Genomic DNA, 23,019 nt, shown 5'->3' with positions numbered 1-23,019 from the left:
AAAAAAAAATCGTTGAACAACATTCCCGACGGACAACGAACGGGCGTGGAAGGAAAGAAAATTTTCTCGCATGAATAATAAGTAAGAAGAGAAATGCACATACAGAACGAAGGAAGGAATGAGAGTTTCGCATTTGAATATATTCGACATCGGAGGGAAATAACTCAAGTGCGAAAGGGGATACTTTTTGCCACTCTTTCAAATGGTCTTTGCCATTTAGTGTGTGAGCCTATCGAGGATATGTATATATCAAAAAGTGTGAAGATTTACCCGAGCAACTAGTTTGCAAAATGTAATTTTCCAAGAAAATTAAAATGTTCGCATTTCAGAAGCGATTTTGTCGCATGAAAAAAAGTTTTCTTTTGTCGCAAATGTAAATCGTGGAGCAAAAGCAGAGGGTAAAAACGAACCCTAAAGATTTTGCTATGACTTTTGTCGTCTGTGTTGCATTTTAGCTCTTTCTATTTGTCGCAACTAAACACTTTATTACAACTTTATTTTTCGTGTTGGTCGTCCTTTCATTGAGGTGAAGTCGTTTTGTGCGAATATGTGGCAAAAGTTATATCCATCCATATTCTCATTCTGGGGGCCGCCATAACTTCCTTCAAAACAAATGGCAACGGATGAGCGCTTACCTGATTTGCATTTTTCGGTTTGTACTGGATCACATAATACTGTAAATCTTCGGGTCCTTTGTAAGACCATTCAAGTCGTACAGATGTGGCAGCTACCTCAGATATGATAACATCAGTTGGTGCGGTTGGCAAAGCTATTTGTTCCGAATAGAAAATGGAAAAAAAGGAATCATCACCGTATGCACAAAATGCAACGTGTGGAATGGAAATTAAGTAGATTGGGATTAGTACGACAGTGCAGATTGAACAAGTCACAAGTAAAACGAAGTCAGAAATTGAATAAGTTAAGTGTGGGCTTCAAAAATCCCAGCAGCAGCAAAAATTTCATCTGCAGCATAGATGTTCATTTTGAAATTTATATTGATTTTGACTGGCGATAACTTTTCCTGAATACTGAGACTTTTCGCAAAAGTTTAATTAATTTTTGCCATGACTGGGGTTAAGCTCAGCACGTGCTTTGCTCGATGCTACGCTGTCAGTGGAATAATGTTATCGGGATGTGTGTATCACACATAAATTTTTCACTTACATTGAACTTTGACCATTGCATGCGCCTCGATCGTGCCCAATGTGGATGCAGCGATACATGTATAGTTGTTACTCTGCTGGATGTTCGTCAGTTCAAGCACATTTTTTCCAACTGGCATTTGATCTTCGGGCGTTAAATCAACGGCGCCTGACTTCCAACGCACGAATGGCATTGGCGATCCAACGGCAACACATTCCAAACTTAAATTGGCTCCAAGCATTATCTCATTTATTGGTTCGGGCAAACGGGAAAATGTCGGCGGTACACGGCGCTCCTTTACATACAGCTGCGTTGGCTTTGAATGTTCCGTTCCCACCGAATTCTCCGATACACACTCGAACTTTCCTTGATCCTCACGCACACTATCCACTATCTGTAGGCTTCCTGCAATTAGAACGGAAAAGATTCTCTTTTGTTTATACGCTTTTCATCTACGGCAGAAGTTTCAAAGCATTTTCATTTATATTTCGAAACGTTTTCACTGAAAATCATATATTCACATGGGCATATAGTTACTTTCAGTGCAGCGATTTTTTCTTTATTCAAAAAGGTTGAGACCGTGGTCGAAGCATGTGAACAACACCGTTGCTTTAAACGAATTTTTGACATTTCATAGAGTCGAACGGATCGGATTGATTACAAAAAGTACATCAATTTCAAAAATGTTACTAGCGGACGTCTCGCAATAGACTGAATACAGCCTGAGCGACGAGTCTTTGACTCCCTGCATTTATCCAATGGTCTCAGTCAGTGCACTGACTTCTGGAGTCAATAATAAAACTGAATTTATCTTTCGATTCCCGAAAAAATTGGCTTATATTTTCACATTTCCCCCATAAAGAATTCCTATAAGTCATTTCATTCACGAAGATTAGTCATAAGCAACCATTTTTCATAGGTAATGAAATTCGAATCCATTTGATCCAATACTAACAACGCGTTATTTCATTGAATGACATCATTTGCATTTTTTTTTGAATTGAGCTCATCATCCGAGTTGATTGCATGTGTTCCGGTAATGAGCTTTGCATGCAATTATTGATAACATTGGAGAAACCAATGCCGAATTTTTCGGTCGTTTCAACGTGTAATTTCATTTTGCATTATGGAAATTTTCGATCAATGAATCCATTGAAATACGTTTTGTGATGAATTTGCTGAAAATTTTCCCGAAATTCCTCTCATTTAAACAATTTACAAAATAACGGGCGTTGACCATTTGATTTGCTCTTTCTCCCTGGCCATCAAAATGAACACGATTGAAAAATGGTTACTGCGAAATTTGTTCTTTGGCTGTTAAATTAAATTGATTAAAATTCAAAGTGAAAAGCTGCACCTGAATGAATATCGTTGTTATGTAAAAATGCATAAATAATGCATACAACAAAAGCGTGTTCAATGTTCATTCATTACGAAATATGTTCTATATTTCCAGTTGGATGCCGATGATTTGCGAGCACAAAAATAAATTGGCTCAACGTACAACGAACGAATGGTCAGAAAAAGCGAACAAGAATCATGGTATTTTAAATGGGTAACAAAAACCAGCAACGACCAAGTGGTTTCATTTTTCAGTTAATAATGGGAATTTATGATTGTTCAACTTCAGCCAAAATGGTCAAATCATGTGGAAAATAAACTTATGGAATGCAAACGATGAATTTGTTTGTGAAACCAATGAGAGAGAAACAACAAAAAAACGCGGCGCATTTTTTGATTTGCAATTCATGATCACACACACACACAAAAAAGTGGTCAGAAGCCGTGAATTGCATGAATAAAAATTGTTTTCACAGATTTTAATTAAATAAATTGCAACGGATGAATTTATGACCATCGAATAGTTAATTAAGTGTGGTTTGAATTTAAAGAAACGAAAAAAATAATATAATAATATACCTTGTATGAACGATGCATGTGAATTTATTGGTGTCAATAACACCATATTGTTGTAATGAATAAATTACAGCAGCTGATGTCAGCGAAAAAAAAACAATTTCACAAATTGACAACCAAAAAAAAAACAAGACTTACCATCAATCAGTGTGTAGCGTTGATTCATTTCCAAACTTTTGCCATCCTTGAGCCAGTATATTTTCGGCGTTGGATTCCCAGTTGAACGGCATTGCATGACAGCGGTGTGGCCAATTTCAATGACTCGCGTCTGTGGACTCTGCGTGATTACGGGAAAACCACTCGGCGTTTTATCGACTGCAAAAGAAGAAGGGAAATTTTGATGAATTTGAAAAAGTTTTGATGCGATTTTTTTCTTTGAGAAATTTGACAAAATATTTCGTTCATGAAGAGAAACCATTTTTTTGTCCTTCATAGCAATATTTTTCTCGGTGATAAGGATACGGAATTTGATTTGGCTATTGCAAATTGCTTTGGCATAGCGATAACAATCCAAATTGTACACATCTGTACTGAATAAATGCGCATGGTGTATCGTATGAGCATGGAAATGGTTTCCATTCATTCGGCTTTGGGTTTTGGTACTCAGACGCCCGGAACGCTAACCATAATGGAACAGGTGTGTTTTGCTGTCATTTAATATCTTTTTTTACATTATCCGTGTCATTATTTTTATGGCCCTTTTGTTCTCCACTTGAGTTTTTTTTCTTCCCGTTCCCTAATTCACTCAAAATTTCACCATCCAAGGGATAGTATTCCTTTTGTTCGCTGTGTATGCGTGTACGTTCTTCACTTCCTTGTTGTTATAGTCTACTTGAAATGGCATTTTATATTCGGTTTGTCGCACCGTCACTTCGGACATATATTTATCAAATGGCGAGAATTGAAAAAAAATGTGGAATCAAATAAACAAAAGTCTTGAAAAAATGACACTCAGTATTTTTTCTCTCTCTTTTTTTTCACTCGACTATCTCTTTTCTCTATTTTCCTTTCGACCACATTGTATTTGTGTCGTTATCATTTCGCTTCCATGACCACCTTTCTAAGTACCAGATCATTGCTCTGCCAGTGGTATTTTACATCTTAGTTACTTTGCACAATTTTCAAATTATTTTCCCACATTGTTTGTGTGATTTTCGCCATTTCTTCACCTCATCAAAAATCATCCAGTCCATTGTGTGTGTAGGGTGCTTTTGTTCGCCTGATGATTTTTCATAACACCAAATACTGGCATTCATTGTTTAACCAAGCATATGGACAAGTCTATTATGTTGTGCAAAAAGATACCCAAAAGGACAGCTCCTTTGATGAAAAGAATGAGAAAAGATGACGATCGAGCGAGCGAGAGAGAGAGAGAGAGAGGGAGAGTGAATGAGGATGAGGGTGAGACGAGAGTGAGAGAAAAAGAAAAGACAGAAAGAAGGAGCGTCAGGGTATTTTTACATGAAATAATTATGGTTGTCATTTCCTTTTGATTCAAAGACATTTCCTCATTTTGGTTTTACGACTCAACGAATCACAAACACACACATCCAAGCCACAACAATCCCTTTTTCTTCGAACAGCAAAGAGAACTAACTCGGTCCATGAATTGCATTTACCAACATGACCAACATCACCGATTTTGATGTCCCCTTTTTTCTCAAGCTCTAGTCATTGTCATTTGATTTAGCCTGCGAGCACAACTTTAATCCGGCTGACCGATAGAGAGAATCTATAATGAAATTAAAATGTGATGAAAGCACAGTTTTTGACGATCTCAATCGAGCCACGTCACCCAAAGAGGAAAAAAAACTTTCTTCTGTTTATAAATTCTCGATAATCTAGCAAAAACTATTCCAATAATGTTGTTTTCACTCAATTTAATCTTTTGAAAACATGGTCATTTATTCATTTTATGTGCAAACATGTTTTTTCTCTCGCTTTTTGTATTCAGAAAAATGTGTTGATTTTGTGATGGAAATCTGTTTTTATCTCGAATAACATCCATTTAGATGGGAATAAAAGTGCAGCAAGCACGTCATTTCCTCCTCATGCTCCCGCAAACATCATCATAGATAACAATAATCGAGCAGTGAATGCAGTGGTCTGCAAGAAAATTGCGTCCAACTAATGGAATATTATGATCTTCATCACCATCACCACCATCGTCAACATTCATCGCAACCGTTTTCATCATTTACGCTTTATGATCGAACGACCGGAATGATGGATACATCTATAAGTGAGTGTTGGCAACAGCAGGTAAGCACAAATTAGACGACAATCTCTGTTATTTTGCACTTATAGAGCATCTGCGAACCGCGTCTCATGCCATCAATAGACGACACAATGATGATGACGCGTTTGCTGTGAAGAGAGCCCACAGCCCATGCCATATGTCGTACAAAACACGCATTCGTGCACCATGAATAATGACGAACGAATAAGAGAGGAAATTCCGAAAGATGTTATGCTCCCATAAATACTCGATATAATTGTCGTTTCCGCTTTTTACTTGATTTATAACGCTAGGAAATGACGTCATTTCATGTTCTCTCCCCTCGTTTGTTTTTTTTTATGTTCCGAGAATCAAGGCAACGTATCTTTTTAATTGCGTTATCTGATAAAACAAATACAACGTAAACGGAATAAAATTGTGGTGGTTCTGGCAAAACGAAGGGGAACTCATTGATGTGCTATATATGCCAACAGGAAAAATGTCTGAATTGAAGATATTCACAGGTTGAACATCAATGAAAATGGTGAAATGTGAAACGAATCCAATGCCAATTATGACATTTTTAATGATTGATAAAACCGTGTTTCTTTATGATGAAATCACCGTTACTTGCCACTTTTTAATTAATCTACACGTAGATATGCTCACACTAAACAGTGTTCATTCACTGTAGCGTACATTTCACACCCTTTATTCGCTAGCAATTGAATCTACTGGCGGATATCTTTCAACGCAAGTCAATAACGAATAATGATAATGCATTTGAATGCGAAATTGAAAGAGAAACTTAAAAACTACACGCAAACCGAAAATAAAGTGATAAAACAAATGCAGCGAAAGCGAAAATCGATTCGGGCAAATCTCTACGTATGCATAGTGTGCGTTGAATGAATTGTTTTTAAGACGTTGTAATATGCCATTAAAAACTTTAATCGGTACCATCGGATAGATCGAAAGTAGTGAAGACAGCACGACGATTTGTCGATGCAATGTGGCAAATACTTGGCGCTATACAATAATCTGTGATGACATTTATTCGTACTTCAGAGAGATACACACATACAGTCATGGAAATTTAATTAGGACCGTTATTGAAATTTCAATTTTTTTCCATTAATTCTGTTATTTTACAAAAAAATATTCATGAAATGATGTTTATGAGAATATTTGAAGTTTTTATAAATGGACTAGACTATCAATTTCATTATTTTCGGTAATACATATCATTTATTGATGAAATTGCCCAAAAACTGCGGGAAAAATAATTAAGACCTTCCATACAAAAAATGACAAATTTTTTCGAAAAATCGGAAAATTTATCATTTTTTGACAAAATTCACTCCACCGATGGTCGTATTTAATTGAAATACATTTTTTCCACATTACCATTTAATAGATTTCAAATTTCTTAACAAATTCGAAAAGTTACGGACCAAACTAAACTTTATAGCATTTTTTGTATGAAAAATCGTGGAAGAATCATAGTTTGGTCTGTAACTTTTCGATTTTGTTAAGAAATTTGAAATCTATTAAATGGTAATGTGGAAAAAATGTATTTCAATTAAATACGACCATCGGTGGAGTGAATTTTGTCAAACAAATGATAAATTTTCCGATTTTTCGAAAAAATTTGTCATTTTTTGTATGGAAGGTCTTAATTATTTTTCCCGCAGTTTTTGGGCAATTTCATCAATAAATGATATCCATTACCGAAAATAATGAAATTGATAGTCTAGTCCATTTATAAAAACTTCAAATATTCTCATAAACATCATTTCATGAATATTTTTTTGTAAAATAACAGAATTAATGGGAAAAAATTGAAATTTCAATAACGGTCCTAATTAAATTTCCATGACTGTATACATACTCGCACACTCTCACACTTGAAGCACATCGAGTATTCGGTATCAAGTCTTATTGTATAAAATGGTTGAAATGCTCTTGCTGCATTTCAATGGTTGCACCTAATACACAAGTTAGAAAGCGAGAGTCGGAGTCTCTGACTCAGAGAGAACAAGAGGGGTTGAACAAGAGGGGCACAACTAGTTCTCTTTCCAGAAAGAACAAGAGTTAGACAAATAGGGGAGGGAGAGAAAGGGAGCGAAAGAGCTTCATCGAAGATCAACTTCATACTTAGATAGCAAAGCTAACATTTTCATTGAGTTTTCTCTTCTTCGAGTTTGTGCGAAATGCGAACAACATCGACAATTACTCGAATTCGTACATTTGCTTGAGCGCCAATATAATACATTTGCTTGGCTGCGAGGAATATTACTTAGCTTTTGGTAAAATTTACAAATCGTAAATTAAATAATGCAATTGCGAATGGTAAAATAGCTAAATGGTTACCGAATAAGATATTTCGTTTTGGTCCCGATACACGGCTCTTGTATTACTAGATACCAAAATGGAAATATTCCATGTACAAGTGTTTCTCTGGTTCGTATTGAATTTTCAATGGTATTAAATGATGCACATGCGATAGGTGCAAAGTCATTTGTGTGTGGCACGTTCATCCCATGTGAATTGAGATCGACAAAGAGCATCACACAATATGTATAATATACATCGAAATCATTGAGATCGAAACACTGTACTGAGTGGCATTGGCAATGCATTCATTCATTCATTCAGTTTTACATTGCTGGGTGCAATATACCTAGCAATATTCGGTTGTTGCACGAATTCGATTGATAATAAAGCGATATACACACAGAGCGAGAGTGAACGAGTGTAATATAAAGTAATTGTAGTTTATGTGACAAGTGCTTTCTTTGAAAGTATGCATATATGGAAATTCTAGAGCCGAACCGAGCCATACCGAAAAACCAAATAGCATCGAAAATTTTAATGCAACTTGGAAAATTCGTTGTGACACTTTGAGTAAATTTGTTTAATTGCATTATTTGCGGGAATAGACAACATCGAATGCATTTGGTCAAAATGGGGCATGTCTTGTTGAATCAAGTAGATAACAGACACTTTTCCACACCAAACCAAACACATTTTCGCAACAAACCGCATAAATAATGCTTCATCGGACATTTACGCAATTTGCAAAGTTAAAATAATTTAGTCATTACGGCCTAGGTCCACACGATCTTATTAAATCATAAATTATTGCAATCGGCAGATCATGCATACACATAAAATGGATAACAGGATCACACGCAAAATGAGATTTATATGTGTTTCAAGTGAGTAAAATGTAAATTCACCATCGGAAAATGGAATGTCAGTGCGAAAACCATCAGTGTTTTGATTGGAAATTATTTGTCTCGGAATTTAATGCAATAAACTGTTGTATCAAACATCCAAAATACTATGTACTCCCAAATTCGATCGATATCTTGACCATATCAATGTCTATCCAAAGTAATTTCTTGAATGTTGTATTGCATGCATTTCGAATATGTTTGAATTGCGGCTTAGATGACCAGACAGCATGTATCTTGCGTTTTTAGATGCATATTTTATTTTGGTTACATTTGATGTACACACTAAAATGTATTAGTAATTTGGTGAGAAATGCACACAGGCATGGAGATGCTTCAAACTCTCGTGGGTAATTTTCTGGGTTTTCGAGAAGAGAAAAACGCAAGGGCGTGGTAAGACTTCCAAGCCCTTCATCTTCTTTATGGATTAAACGTGATATTTTGAGGCAAAGAATTTCGAATCTTATCTCAAAATATACCATTGGTTGCAATTCAAGTAGGAAAATTCGAGGCGACTTTGTCATAGACACAATTTTATGGTATAAAATTTATGAATTTATGTAGAAAATTGTATAATGAAGACAAACTAAATCATTTATTTTGCGAACAATATAAACTACGTTGAAATGGGAACATTTCGATCTATTTTCGACGAAAATAGATTTACCAAAAAGAAATGAGATTTTGTGCGCAAAATCCCATTAAGATCGTGCTTAAAATTGGATAATACAAGTAGATAATAGAACATGCTAACTTTGTCTTTCTGATTCTTTCGTTGGTTCATTCATTAGTTTGGCGTACAAAGTGCATACTGTGTACAGTCAATGTAGCATATAGTCGATAAATAGGTAAGACGGAAGCATAGTAAGTGCTTCACTCGGTGGTACGTTGACTCTGTTTGAAAATTGAAATTTAATAATGTTGCGCGTTGTTGTTATTGTGTGTGAGGTGGCGGACAAAGTTGAAGCTGCCTCTGCGATGCATGGCGTTCGATGAAAGTTTTGCTCTTCTAATCCAAAATTAATGACATGTTCATTACCAAATGATTAAAGTTAGCAGCATCATTTGCTGAAAATAAACCAATGTGTGCTTGCCGGAAAATTGATCTTGGATGACTAAATCACAATTTAGTTGGAAAAAAAGCGCTCCCGCACCGGCCGCACACAAGTAATGTGTTGTTTGAAACGTTTTAATGTCAACACCACGACGATAAACTTATAAACACACACTCAACACACTCAAGAACACTATTTCAAAGTTTAAAACCCGAAAATGTCTATTGTGTGCCATTGCCTTTGCCATGAGTTGCAACTCGCTGCAGAGTGTGTGCGTATCAAATGAAGATATGCAAGTATCATATAAAAGTTGTGCGCAATCTTGTGCATTGTGTGATTCAGATTCATTGCTGGAAAAACTGCTACGAATTTATATGAATGGTTTCATATTTCCAAGTTCTCGATTGTAAATACTTTAATTGTTCCTGCAGTTGCACAACTCTTGTCATCTCTCTGCTGTGAGATTTGCTCTCGTGATCTATTTTGCCATTCATTTTGTGTTGGAATAATTGTTACGACAACCGTTCATCATGAGAAGCAACAAATAAAGTGCATATCTCTCGCATTCTGTGAAATGCATCTGTCTCGAGTGTTGTGTTCTTTTTCGTTCATTTCAAACAGTTCTATTTTTAGTTTTAACGACAACGATTTTGAGATGGAAAGTTTGACAGCACACCATTTTCGTTGTGATTCAAATATACACAAATATTCAATTATGGCAGAGAGAGAGAGAGAGAGAGAGACAGAGAGAGTGAGCGAAAAGGATTTCTATGTCACTATGATGCTAGAAGTTTTTCCTCTACATTTCTACATTTAATTGTGGTATAAATTTCACTCTTTCCAAATCGTTCGACATTCCAAAACCATCGACGAGAGCACAGCTCCGATTCCCTTTCTCGAGAGAGGGAGTACTGTGTGGCATAAAAGTTCTAACCGAGTAAAAGAGAGTAAAAATAAATGGCGAGCATAATTGCTAGAGAAATGTGAAACAATTTCATTTCTGGTGAAGCGATAGAGAGAGAGAGAAGGGCCGAAGCGTGGAAAGAACAGTAAGAGGTAAATGAGAGAACAAGTTGTAAGCGGAAAAATCCTGTGGAAACTAATATAATGTAATGCACATGGTCAATGGGAATAGAAGAGTAAGAGGAAAAAAGGGGGCAAAGCGACCACAAACACACTATTGGTATTTTGTTTCACATTGTATATCCCATCCGCTCTCTCGCTGCCTTATGATGACGATGGTTCTTGCCGAAGAGAAAAGTACCGGCTAAAGCGCACAAATAAACACGACGAAGCAAACGATGAGCATTGATGGAAGCGAACGGTTTCAAGTGGAATGAATCCGTAAGCGGATGAATGACAACATCAAAATTCCTTGAAACGATCTCGGGCTCTTTTTTTGTTGATTCCGATGCAGCAGCATTCAAACCGCTTTTGCCAACGCAAACAATCAAAAGGTGAATAAAATACCAGCCCGAGTGACTACCAACATTCATGTTCGCTTCATTTCATTTCATCAATGTGTATGAGTTCATATTGTGCCGTCGTCGTTGTTCCTTGTATTTACTTTTGCTGCCTTTATTTAAAAATCAGAATCATTTCTTTTTAGTTTTTTTTTACGTTTTTCTCTTCGTTTTCGTTTCTTTTCATTTTCTCTTCATTTCATTTGCGGAAAATGCGATTCTTCAATCCATTAGATGAACATGATGATGAAAATGTGCCAACATCACTGCTGACATGCATTTTTGTGTTTACAAATCCGTCGTGCAAACTTCGCAACATGAAGCAATAAAACAGGGTTTTCCACAGGAGAAATCATTTAGAAACACACCAACCTCCTGGATAGAAAATAAGAAATTTACATCATTTCTTTGAGTCATCGTTGACATTACGACACATTACTTTGGGTCGTTTCCAATGCATTGAAGGCAGAAGTGCATCGAAATGCACCGTTCATTTAACTCATAAACTGAAACAATTTTGATATCGTGAGAATTTACATGTCTTCACCATGTTGATAAGTAAGTTTTATGTTGATGCCATAACATCGGCTATTTCTTTGTCTATGAATTTATTAAAGCACGACATTAGCTTGAGGTTTAGGAAGCATAGCAAAGAGTAAATTTTCACTCATAGTCGACGATTAAATGGTGTGCTACTCAGATGAGTTAATTGCAAATCACTCACTTGAAATGTCTTCAACGGAATGAACAAAAGTTGAATAGAATCTTTGAATTTCCAAGAGAAAAATGGCTTCAATAAGAGAAGAAAATGAAAATAATCCCATCCGAAAAGAGATCCGCTTTTGGTGCACTCAAAATGTGAATCACAAGCAAAATATGTGGAATGTAAATATCAATAGAATGTGAGTGAACGAGGAAAGGTTTTGTGGTTGTGTGTGAATGACTCTTTGAATTTCGGGCTACAAAATATAGAAGCCAAATGATTTGTATGTTCGAGGAAAATGTGAGGTCGTGTACTTGTTCCTTTCTAGTTCACAACGATGCAATATGTTGAACATAATAATGAAAGAGCACAAAGTGAAATTGCTATGATGGTATTGTCGCGTGAGAACCAAGAACCGAGCCGAGCTTTTAGCATATTCTTGTCTCTTTCTCTCTCTCTCGCTCCACATTTCCTTTCGCCTTTTTTTCTCGTCTCCAAATATATATGGAAAATAGCAATTGAGACAAAAATCCGAAAGAAAAATAGCAGAGCATTCAATTTAAATCCCGAAATGAAATATAGACATTCTCTTCTACTTTTCTTTTTCAGCCTTTTTTCTGCTTCTTCTGCTTCTTCTGCTTGTTCGTTTCGGTGCCTTCGTTTTTTTTTGTGTCCTGGTTTTTCTATTTGGTTTTTGTAGTACAATATTTTCATTGCTCTGGCTTCGTTGCGTTCCTTCATTCTTTATCTGCCTAATTTGCATAATTATTTCTGTCGTTGTATTCTCTCTTTCTACACCCCACCACCACTCCTCGATCTGTCTGCCTGTGTGATACTTTTTTTCGGGCGCTTTATTTATTCACTCTCTTTACATGAAATTGAAACGGAAATGAAAGTTTTCTTCGTCGTTTGATTTGAAAACTTTGAAGGTAAATAGAGAGAAAGGGGAGAGAGAGAGAGAAGAGAGAGAAAACAAACAGAAGGAGAAGAGAGTGAGAGGGAAGGGAAGATCATATAACAAGCTGGCATGAGAGTCGAAATGAGAGCACCGTTTCGTATCACCAAATAAATTACAAAGGAGATAAAATTTGATATAGTATGTTTTGTCGGTGCGCACAATATGCAAGTTTGTTTAACGGCTCTCTGTGTGTACAGTGTGCGCGTGAGAAAAGAGGACGTATTGAATATATTTTATCGTAATTTACATGAAGAAAAAAAAATTAGGCCTTTGCGCGCGTTGCGACCGAGAAGGAGCGAAAGAGAGAGAGAGAGACTAAGATAGACCGAAATGGATAGAGAGCGAGTGTGCTAGCAAATTGCATCGAAAGTAGTGATACCATGCAATATTACTAGCCAAGTGCATCCTCGAAGCGCCACTTTCAAGACGGCTAGAAAACTTTATGAACAAGCTCAAACGCAAAACCTAGCTCACAAATAGAGAGGTAAAAGATAGTATCGTTTAATTTTAGCTTTCAATCTTGAGATTTTAGCTTGACATCTTTACGAGCATTGCAAGTGCTTTCATAGATTCAACACGGCAAACAACGACAAGTGCAAACACGGAAAATTGCGAACATGTAAAATATGCACGGCAGCCGTAAATGTTTGCATTTGGGATAGTTTACACGTCGGCCGGTTGGCCCAGAAAGAATAAAAAACGTAACAAAAGCACTTGTTTGTCACACATTCTTAGCACCATCGACCATTCTCATATTTTACAATCTCGTTCACTTTGGTTTCGTTAAAAAAATTTACCCGTGTTGCGTTGCGCGCACATCATCCGCTCTCTGACTCTGTCCTCTCATTGAAATCTCATTTTACCTGGAAATTTTTATGTTTGCGAACGAGTACATGCGATCACACCATTTTTCCTCCTTTTTATTTATGCTTTCAAAAAATCATTTCATCTCTTTTTTCGCCCGTTGCGTTTCGTTTCGTTGTATCACTTCGTTCGCTAGAGATAAAAGGCAGTGTATAAAACCACTTTGGGGAATAAGGTTAGTAGAGCGATTTCCTGCATTTTCGTGTATTTTCGTTGCGTGCAACCTGTGTGTGTGTGATGTTACGACGATGAGTAAATGTGCACGGATTCGTTATGTTTTTTTTTTGCTTCAGTTTATGCGGTCATGAAAATGGCGCACTTACGCCAAATGGATTGTAGTTTATGATCACCTGTGTGCAGTCGACGAAATTCACACAGGCCACTTTCGCCCAGGCACAAAACGTCGATGCATATACCGAGCGAACGATAAAAAAGAAAGCACGATGACGGGATCTACTCAGTTGCGTTCCTCGACTCAGGTCCCCAATGCTTGTTGAGGTGAGTAAAATGTGTTGGCACCATTCAATTTTATGCTTCTTGAGAGATGGAAACTTTGTTTCATTCCACATTTTTTTTGACGAAGCGCAAAATTCTTCCTTTTTCAAGCAAAAAAAAAAGATTGAGATTTTCGGGAGAATAATTTTCAAACCAACGCTTTTTTTCTTATTCGCTGGCATTTTCGTTGAAAACGAAAAATAAAATATGATCGCAAATCCTTTGTCAAATCCAGGAGAAGATATTAGTTTGGTCGAAGACATGTTTCTAATTATCATAAAAATGTCATTATAACGCTTGTTCCAAGCCCGTGTTTTCTACGGCTAAAGCGCACGAAGGACTCTTTTCTGCTTTTTCAACGGCGGATTTTTCTTTCTTTTTCTCGCCAGTTGATGTGCACGAGCTTGGATGTGGAGAAACATTCCGGCAACATTGTTGACTCATCGCATATATGCAATAAAAAAAGTGGGGCTTCATCAACGCTCGTGTTACACGTTCGATCGAATGCAATATCTTATGTGTGTAATATTGAATTTTTCATTTGTTTTAGTGTTTGCTTTTTTTGTGTCTGCTTAATTTATGCTTTGGCAAGACAACGATAAACATCATCCAATGGCGAATAATGAACATCGCGAAATAAACAAGTAGTTTGTGCGCAAAGCGAAAGAGAAAGAGAAGAAAAAACAGCAACAGTCATGATAATGGAAGTAGTCGTTGTTGGAAAATATTCTAGTTGAGCGAGGGAAAAAAAGAGCGGGAGGTTGAGAGATACAGCAAGTGCGAGAGAAAGGACAAAAACACACGGTAATAATTGACTTCGTTTGTTTTAATTGCTTGTACGTTCCAATTAGAATAGACGAATACGTATGTACGATAGACATTGTATGGATGTGATATGCACACTCCAGTCGCTCTATCATTTCATTGCGCGCGAGAAAGGGAGGATGAGAAGCGTGTAATCTATACACGGACGCTCAAGCATTCACGCTTTGTGTATGTTTTTCTTTTCAAACACACAAAATAAGTACCGTCTATTTAGTTTGGCTGCTGTTTTGCGTTTGGCTGTTGCTGCTTCTTTTTTTCCGTAATTCAATTGGAAATGACCAGTTTTGCATTTAATGCGAGAGTGAACGTGTAGCGCATTTTGGTGATTGCCTGTAAGCTATTATTAGCTGTATCATTTCGTCGTATCCTAGTTGTTGTCAGTGTTTCTTTTTCTTTTTTTCCTGGACTTAGTTAGCTGTTTCGATGGCAGTTTTCGTCGAACGCTTCAAAGTGCAGTCTAAACTATGTGCGTTTCTTTTCTCGTTGCTTGTAATGCTCATCAAGACTGCATATAAAGAGGGCGAAAGTAACATTAGATGTAACTCTCTACTAAGAGGAAACAAGAGAAAATGAAGAGGAACAAAAATACCGAAGCGAAAAAATAACGACTTGAAGATACAAAGAGAAAAACGACACGATTAAATTACTCGAGACTAAGTGAAGCTTTTTATTCTATAGATTTGAGAAGAGAAAAAGTAATTGTGCTATGTGTTGCAAATTTAAGTCCCCCTGACTTGAAATTCTCGAGAAAAATAAAATGTTACTGGAGGCAAATTCTTGTTTTTCTTCATTCCATGCCGAAGAGTAAGAAAAAGTATTTCATGCTCATTCCACAGTAACAATACACTGTGATAAGTGCGGCGCAGGAATGAACGAACCGATTTGTGACACACGCACACAAGTACGTATATAAATTTGCCATTTTCATGCATACGTGAATTGAAGTATGTGTGGCATGCGAGACGGAAACCGCTGTATCCGTTGGAATTTTGAGTGTTTTCACGAAATTCGTGTATTTGATTGTGCGCCATCAAAGTGATTCACAGTCACCCGAAGAACAATGTGAATTTATAAGTTTCATGTGCCAATGCATGGTTCATTCGTAGGTTCATACGCAAATATTTGCGTTTTTCAAACGACAATGTTCCGTTCCGGCCAAAAATTCCAACGTCGAACGATCAAAAGCGAGCGGGAGTGGGAATGCAAGCGAAGAGAATAAGAGCGTAGTATGGTGTATGTATGAGCTCGAATCCAATTCGTTTCAAATGACCATTTTGAAATGTTCGTAAAGGGAGTTTCAAATTGCATTTATTCGTCAATAATAATGCAGCCTTTGTGATTCCGCGTTATGGTGCTGCACTTCGGAGTTCACTCACAATGATATCGGCAAAGTGAATGAGCAGTGAGCACACACACTCTTCAATGCCCGTTGCCCGGCATCTATGTGTGCCGTATACGAAACCTATGTTGAAATGCAATTAGAAGTGTTCTTCAATCCAAACAATTTTTGAATATTATTGTTTACGATTGCGATGAACTGTCGCAATGGGATTTGGCGTCGAATGTTGAAGTGCATGTCGAATGACACAATTCAACTGAAATTTAAGTCATTTCTTCGGTTGCCTCCTCCTTCCACACACCATTCTCGCCGAAATGACGTTGCCATTGCAAAATGATGCAGCTGCAGCTGCAGCTGCTGCTATTGCCGGCCAAAACACATATAAATACTAGAGAACTGTGGCTGTGGCACGTTCTGTCGCTCAAACAATACAAAGCATTTGCAATTTAAATGTGTACTTTAGTTCACTCAATTCCCATTGGTCTTCAGCTCAAACCGAATCCGAGCGTCACTTTGATTCAGTGTCTGCCTCTGCCCTGGACAGAATTGGGAATATATGTGCGTGGTGCGGCGCGCAATGGAAACAATGGAAATGAAAGAGAAGCGAAACATACAGACAAACAGAAGGAGAGATGATCCTTTCTCGAAAAAGAGCTTACAAAGACCAACACAAATTGACACTATTAAGCATCAAACGAGAGACAGAGAGCGAGCGAGGAGGCAAGTGAGTTAATGCATTCGAAAAAGGTCAAAGTGAATGCATCAGTGCCTAGAGCTCAAAAAGAGAACTAAGTCAATTGACATACGCTTGACTTCAGGTATAGTATTTGTTCGTTGCACTCACACGCCGTTTTAAGCAAACCTGATAGATTGACTCTTGAGTGGGTTTCGAACAAGAAGAAAGGGAAGAAGAAGCCAACAAAAACGTTAAGTAGCACAATCGTTGCCGTGACATTCATCAATCCAAATGTGCACAAACACAGGCGAAATTTAATAAAAATAAAAAGAGAGGATGAGAAACAAACTCAGTAGCACATGAAACTAAAATTAATTCGTGAAAATGCACTATCTTTGTCAGATTCGGTGGAATTGCACGCGCACTATGGATCGTCGAAACCTTTTGTGATGAAATTTCATATTTGTGTTTTCCATCTTATTGCCAGCTAATTGAATTGCATAGAAAGTGTGCAAGTTTTTGTGTGTGTTTGTATCGAGAGCAACGACGAAAAATGTAACCCTTTGCTTTTCATAAATTTTTCTTTAAAAACAGCGCGCAACTCAGATGCTAATTCTATTATGAGTATTTCTGCTGAACCAGTCACAGTGCACAAAAAGAGTTGCGCTCGGCACGAGTCGGCAACATCATGCAGCGCTTTCATCTCAGTATGCAACGAGTTGATACACCGCTAGAAAATGTGCAATAAAAACATACAAAACACGTTCATACACATACACACAAAACTCAACTCAACGAACTGAAGTCTTGTTCAATGTGCACTGAACATTGAAAATGAGTTTTATTATGGGAGCCGTTGTTGTTTTTCGCATGCAGTGATCTCATTTTCTTCGCCGCTCTTTCAGTTTCATTCGTGCGTTTTTATTTTTCATCGCTTGTTCGTTCGCTCCATCTCCTTTCCCCATTTTCTCACCCATATCCCATCTTATCTTTTACTCTATTCACTGTTGTTGTACGTTGCCTTTATGACTTATGAAATTTTTATAATCCTAGATATATTCACATTTTTTTTCTCCCTAGGATAGGTACAAATAAAACAAAGAGAGTGAAAAAAAACAACGCGAAAAACATAAATGAAACACACGCGCCGAACAAAGGCTATAATGAAATTTATATAGAACAAAGTCAAAGACCTCTGAAATACTCTTTATCTATATAGATGTCGTTATCGTCGTCGTAGTCGTCGAATCCATTTTATCAAATTTATGAGCTCAACCCGGCAAACTTTGCCAACTTCAATTTGTTGTTTATGAAAAAGTCAAGTCTTCTTTTCTAGTTCTTGAGAACTTTGTTTTTCGGTTCAATCAACTAAAAATGACAACAACTGTGTATCAGACCGAGAATTCCAAATCCATTATGATTTCAACTAAAATGGCATACATTAATCTACGGTATTTGATGGTTTTGCACTTTCATAAATTGCAACCGAATACATTTCAACGTTTTGTCGTCCGCATGACGTCGCGTTTTCTGAGTCATTCATTTTAACCAAGAATCCATAAATTTAATGTAATTTAAATGATTTTTACTTTTGTGTGTCCACATTCAGGCACAAATCACATTCGAATTGAGCGTGCAAATTCATTTGAGCTGTGATTTAAATCATAATTATAAGCGATTCGGTGTGGTAATAATTGACGTTTGCACTTACTGGTGTGTATATTAAGTAGATTATTGTATGTGAAGTCATTTTACCTCAAATAAACTCACTCTTCTAAGCCATTTAATTATGCATCGTTTGCAGGTTTTAACACAGTGTGAAATTGAAATGATTTTATTACCGATTTTACAGACTGAAAATTGCTACTGAGGTGCGTTATGCATCGGTGGTGGTTAAGCGGATTTTCCATCGAAATCAATTCGACACAAATATTAGTAAATATTTTTACTCTCGTAGTTGAAACACTAATCTAACTCGAAAGCACTAATTGGAAATGCATCAAAAACTATTTCGCAGTTATTTATCAAATGAATGGGATCATGAAATCCTATATATTTATATAGTGCCAGAATTGAATTTGAATATTCATAAACTCCATTGCGTTTATATTCAACTGTTTCTCTTTTTCGGTTCTACTTCAACGAAATGATGGGTATCATGAATCAAAATGCATCTGTTTGTCATGTTGCTTCAGATTCTTCAGAAGAAAAGTGGTGTTGATTTCAAACGCAATAATAGTTCAACATCAAGCCTGATCTAGCGTCGAATTGTTGTGCATTATTTCATGGCATTTGCTGCGAAGAATAAGCCGTATTTAATAAACACTAACAAGATGCAAATGAATTATTATATTTGATAACACCAACAGCAATTGCAGTATTGAACGAAACAAGGCGTCGAGAGGTGGCAAAAGGGATAGGGAAAGAGCTGTGACTGTGTGTTTGAGAGAGAAATTTCGTTGATGAAATTCAATTTGCTGGGAGTTTATGTTTTGTCAAGGACAATTTGTCGTTAAATGCAATTTGCTTGTTTCAATGGCAAAGTTAGTGGCGATTTATCAAATTTTATTGTTGACATCGCACTCTAATTGTAGCTGTCAATTATATACAAGTACGCTGATTCTACGCTTCTCATTGTCTCTCTCTCTCTCTCTCCTACTCTCTGTAAAATGAATAAATATCGAACATATACCAATGTCAAACGTTTTATTGTACTAGTTTAATATTTTCACGCAGAGCTACTTTCGCATGTGTACTTTGCTGTGCGGATCATTCGCTTGAAAATTCAATATTTCAGCGTAGGCAATCAAAGAATTCCGTATGTTATGCTTTCATTGTGCCTTTGTCATGCAAATATTTCTCAGCGCGTTCTCTTCTGCGAACAAATATTCAAATGGATTTTAAGTGCAGTGTATATGGGAAAACCGTATGGATTTCCAAGTGAATATTTTCCATTTGAATGCTCATTCGAATCGGATCTAATGGTACATGTGGCACATTTCAAACGCCACCTCCTCCCCCACCCGTCGAAAAATCGAATCGAATTGTGTTGTTAAAATGGGGTGTATGTGATTTCGTGAAATGATTAAAATGTGGCATTTTGTCATCGATCGGCAAAAGCACACACTCGATTTCGGGGCGTGCATTGATTGCGTTATCTAATCCGGTATTGCCAACCAATATAATCGCATTCATTAATTTGCGTTGAATACCAAAATGAAAAACGTCACGGTTTCCGTCGTAGCTCTGAATTGAACAGCACTCCACTTTATAATGAGTAGTGATTTTTAGATAGAGAGAGAGAGAACGACCGAAAACATCTATCACGCACACTTTGACTCGTACGAGGCGAAAAGTTTGTTTGGATAGATCTTGCTGATTTACGCGAGCAAATATGCACGTGTTTGCAATGCTCAAACGTGAATGTTCAAGACTAATTTAAGTTTTTGGTGAATACAAAATAGACGATATGTAATTATCACCGAGCCGCTTTGTATTCATACTCAATGTGGTAGTTGCGAGAGAGGAAGAGAGCGAGAGCGCGAGAAAGCGAAACGTTTGTACATATCACATGCTCACAAGCCGCAATCAATTATACCCATCTCACGTCGAAAACACAGTATGGCAACCAACAAATAAAAATCTGGACGTTTCATTTGCGTTTTGTTTGCTTTTCCCAACCTGGCACAGACACAGATCACAAGCACAAAATCCAATTTCATCTGTTTTATGATGACGATGACGACGATGACAACGCTCAGCCGATTTCATCGTTATTATTTGCTTAAATATTCATTAAAATCCACAACATAAGCGACACACTATATATATCGCATAAAATCGGTTCTAATTTCGCATTGTAAAGGCTTTGGGTTTGAAAGAGAATATATCAAACATCAAGAGCCATGCTTTCGACGGAATTATCTTATTCAACGCTTTTTTCTGTTGATCAAAAGAACTTCCATTTATATTCGACATGCTTTTAGTTTTCCTCGCTATTCAAGTTGAAATAGTAGCAAAAAGTTGACATCAAAACGATAAATACACGAATTTCATTTGATGTGATTCTCTTTGCATCAAAAAACGGTAGATATGATTTTTGTCAACCATTCCAACACTCAATTCGTAAGTTTTTCTTTTCACTCAAGTTGCAATTCGCACGTATCGTTAAAATGTTGAATTTTAAGTAGACAAGCAAAGGATCGAGATGAAAGGTAAATTTTGCTCAAGAATTTGAAATTGATTCCTATGCATAGTGGATTCCACGATGGAACAAAAGAGTTAGATAACAAAACCGCAACTCATGTGGCTTTTTGAAGTCATCATTCATTCGGTTGGAAACCGCATCGAAACAGACAAAGTGCTATTTTCATCGAGAACACATTTATCTGGCGAAAAAAAACCCATTCGTTTGTTTGGGCTATTTGGAATTTGTCGGTGGTGGCATCATTTCATTTGTCTTAATTAAAGTCATTAGTGAATTTAGAAAATGCACCGGCATTCCGTAAAAGCTTCGCTCTCAGATTGACGTGTCGAAAATTTACCGAGTTTTCGTGCATTCACGTTGCATCGACGACGACGACGACGACAACATGGCACACAAGAGTGAAAATAACAGCGTGAACCTACAAATTACACTCAATTAAAAAGATTAAAACGGAATGAAATTGGGATTTATGAGCGGAACTTGGTGAATTTATCGTCCGCCTAATCGGAAATTAGTATTGTCCGTTTCAAAATTATTATCCGATTTGCGTGATTTGTGGTACGTGGATTTTTATTTAGATCGAGCGCCGTCATGGATTTGGAGATTTTTCCAGCCTGGAGGGTTTTCAGCAACTTTTCTCTTTCTCTCCCTTTTTCGGTAGCGTTAACTATGTCGGCTGTGGGCTGAAAATATTGACAGTCATTGTTGAAATAACTGAAAATCACTCTGTGACTACAGATCTTTCACATGCGCGCACTCTATTTGCTACGAATGCCTACGTCGTAGAATACCTTTTTGAATCTAACGAGAGAATAGCAGAGCCACATATTCATCAAAATCCGTGTTTTTGTTGCCATTCATCTATCTAATCATTAGTAAATATTTTTCGGTATTCATTGTTGTTGCACAACAATCAGCAATAAAATTGTGTTTACGCTCCAATCCGAAGCGTATTAATTGGATTCAACACCGGTGTGGGATCGCAAAGCTCCAATTCATTTCTCTCATTCATTTGCGTTATACACAATAAGCTATGTGGATGAGGTAGTTTTCGGCGAAATCATGTTTTGCAGGTAATTGTTGGGATTCTATAAAGTAACCACGAACGCAAGATAGGTATGTTCTAATTGAATTATGCAGATTTGTGAATTTAGTTTTGTCGAAAAGGATTTGCACAAAAAGCGGAGACGGCTTTTCACATATCACACACACACACATCCCATTTCCATTCTTTAAACAACAATAAATAGTTGTTGAGCCTCCGAAAATTGATTGACACAATCAATGAGTGTTGCTTTCGGGCATATTTATTTCATCGTCGGCGTACGCAAAACACAACTCCACTCTCTCTTTCTCCCGCTCTCTCAAACACCAAACAGCTTTTAATTGAGCTTGTAGCTGAATTTTCAATAAAATTTTCGATATTTGCACACAAACAACCGCAAAAATATACACGCACATGGGAATGAGGTAAACTTTTAATACTGCTGATTCATTACAAAATACACAGGCACAAGTAAACAGATACTTCAAAGTCCCGCACAATGCATCCAACGAACAAGCGAACGAAACGAACGAGTTGAGGCATTAACGCCAAACATCAGCACAGCGCACTATACATGTGTGTGTGTGTGTGTGTATGTGTAGACTTTACACGCCTAATGATCTCGAGCGTTGCGAGTAACGCGCACAAACAATGCGGGTTTTGTTTAAACAAAAACGAAACAAACAATAAATGCCTCGTCGTTCGTCGTTGTTGTCAATTTATCGTGCGTATACGCCATTCATTGAGCAAATAAATCCATTTTCAGCATGCATAAAGAATCCAGGGGTCGAAGCGCACCACATGCCTCCACTCTCTCTTTCTCTATCTCTCTCTCTCTCTCTCTCTCTCTCTCTCTCTCTCTCTCTCTCTCT

General features: G+C 37.1%; 1 protein-coding gene across 11 annotated transcripts in view; it reads right to left on the bottom strand.

The window, feature by feature from the left end:
* Nucleotides 1–23,019, bottom strand: part of LOC129565296 (tyrosine-protein phosphatase Lar) — a 396,243-nt gene that overhangs the window by 23,989 nt on the left and 349,235 nt on the right. For all 11 annotated transcript variants that reach the window (XM_055440021.1, XM_055440015.1, XM_055440016.1 and 8 more), the window contains 3 exons: nt 3,199–3,375; nt 1,165–1,548; nt 636–769 (listed from right to left, as the gene is read on the bottom strand). In XM_055440021.1, coding sequence (XP_055295996.1) covers nt 636–769; nt 1,165–1,548; nt 3,199–3,375 — 695 coding nt within the window. The remainder of the gene's footprint in view (nt 1–635; nt 770–1,164; nt 1,549–3,198; nt 3,376–23,019) is intronic.

The sequence above is a fragment of the Sitodiplosis mosellana genome, unplaced genomic scaffold (genome assembly GCF_009176505.1).
Source record: "Sitodiplosis mosellana isolate CC-2019 unplaced genomic scaffold, AAFC_SMos_1.0 Smas_scaffold_2, whole genome shotgun sequence".
Taxonomy (NCBI): domain Eukaryota; kingdom Metazoa; phylum Arthropoda; class Insecta; order Diptera; family Cecidomyiidae; genus Sitodiplosis; species Sitodiplosis mosellana.
The sequence above is the reverse complement of the archived record's forward strand: the minus strand, read 5'-3'. Positions and strand labels throughout refer to the sequence as shown.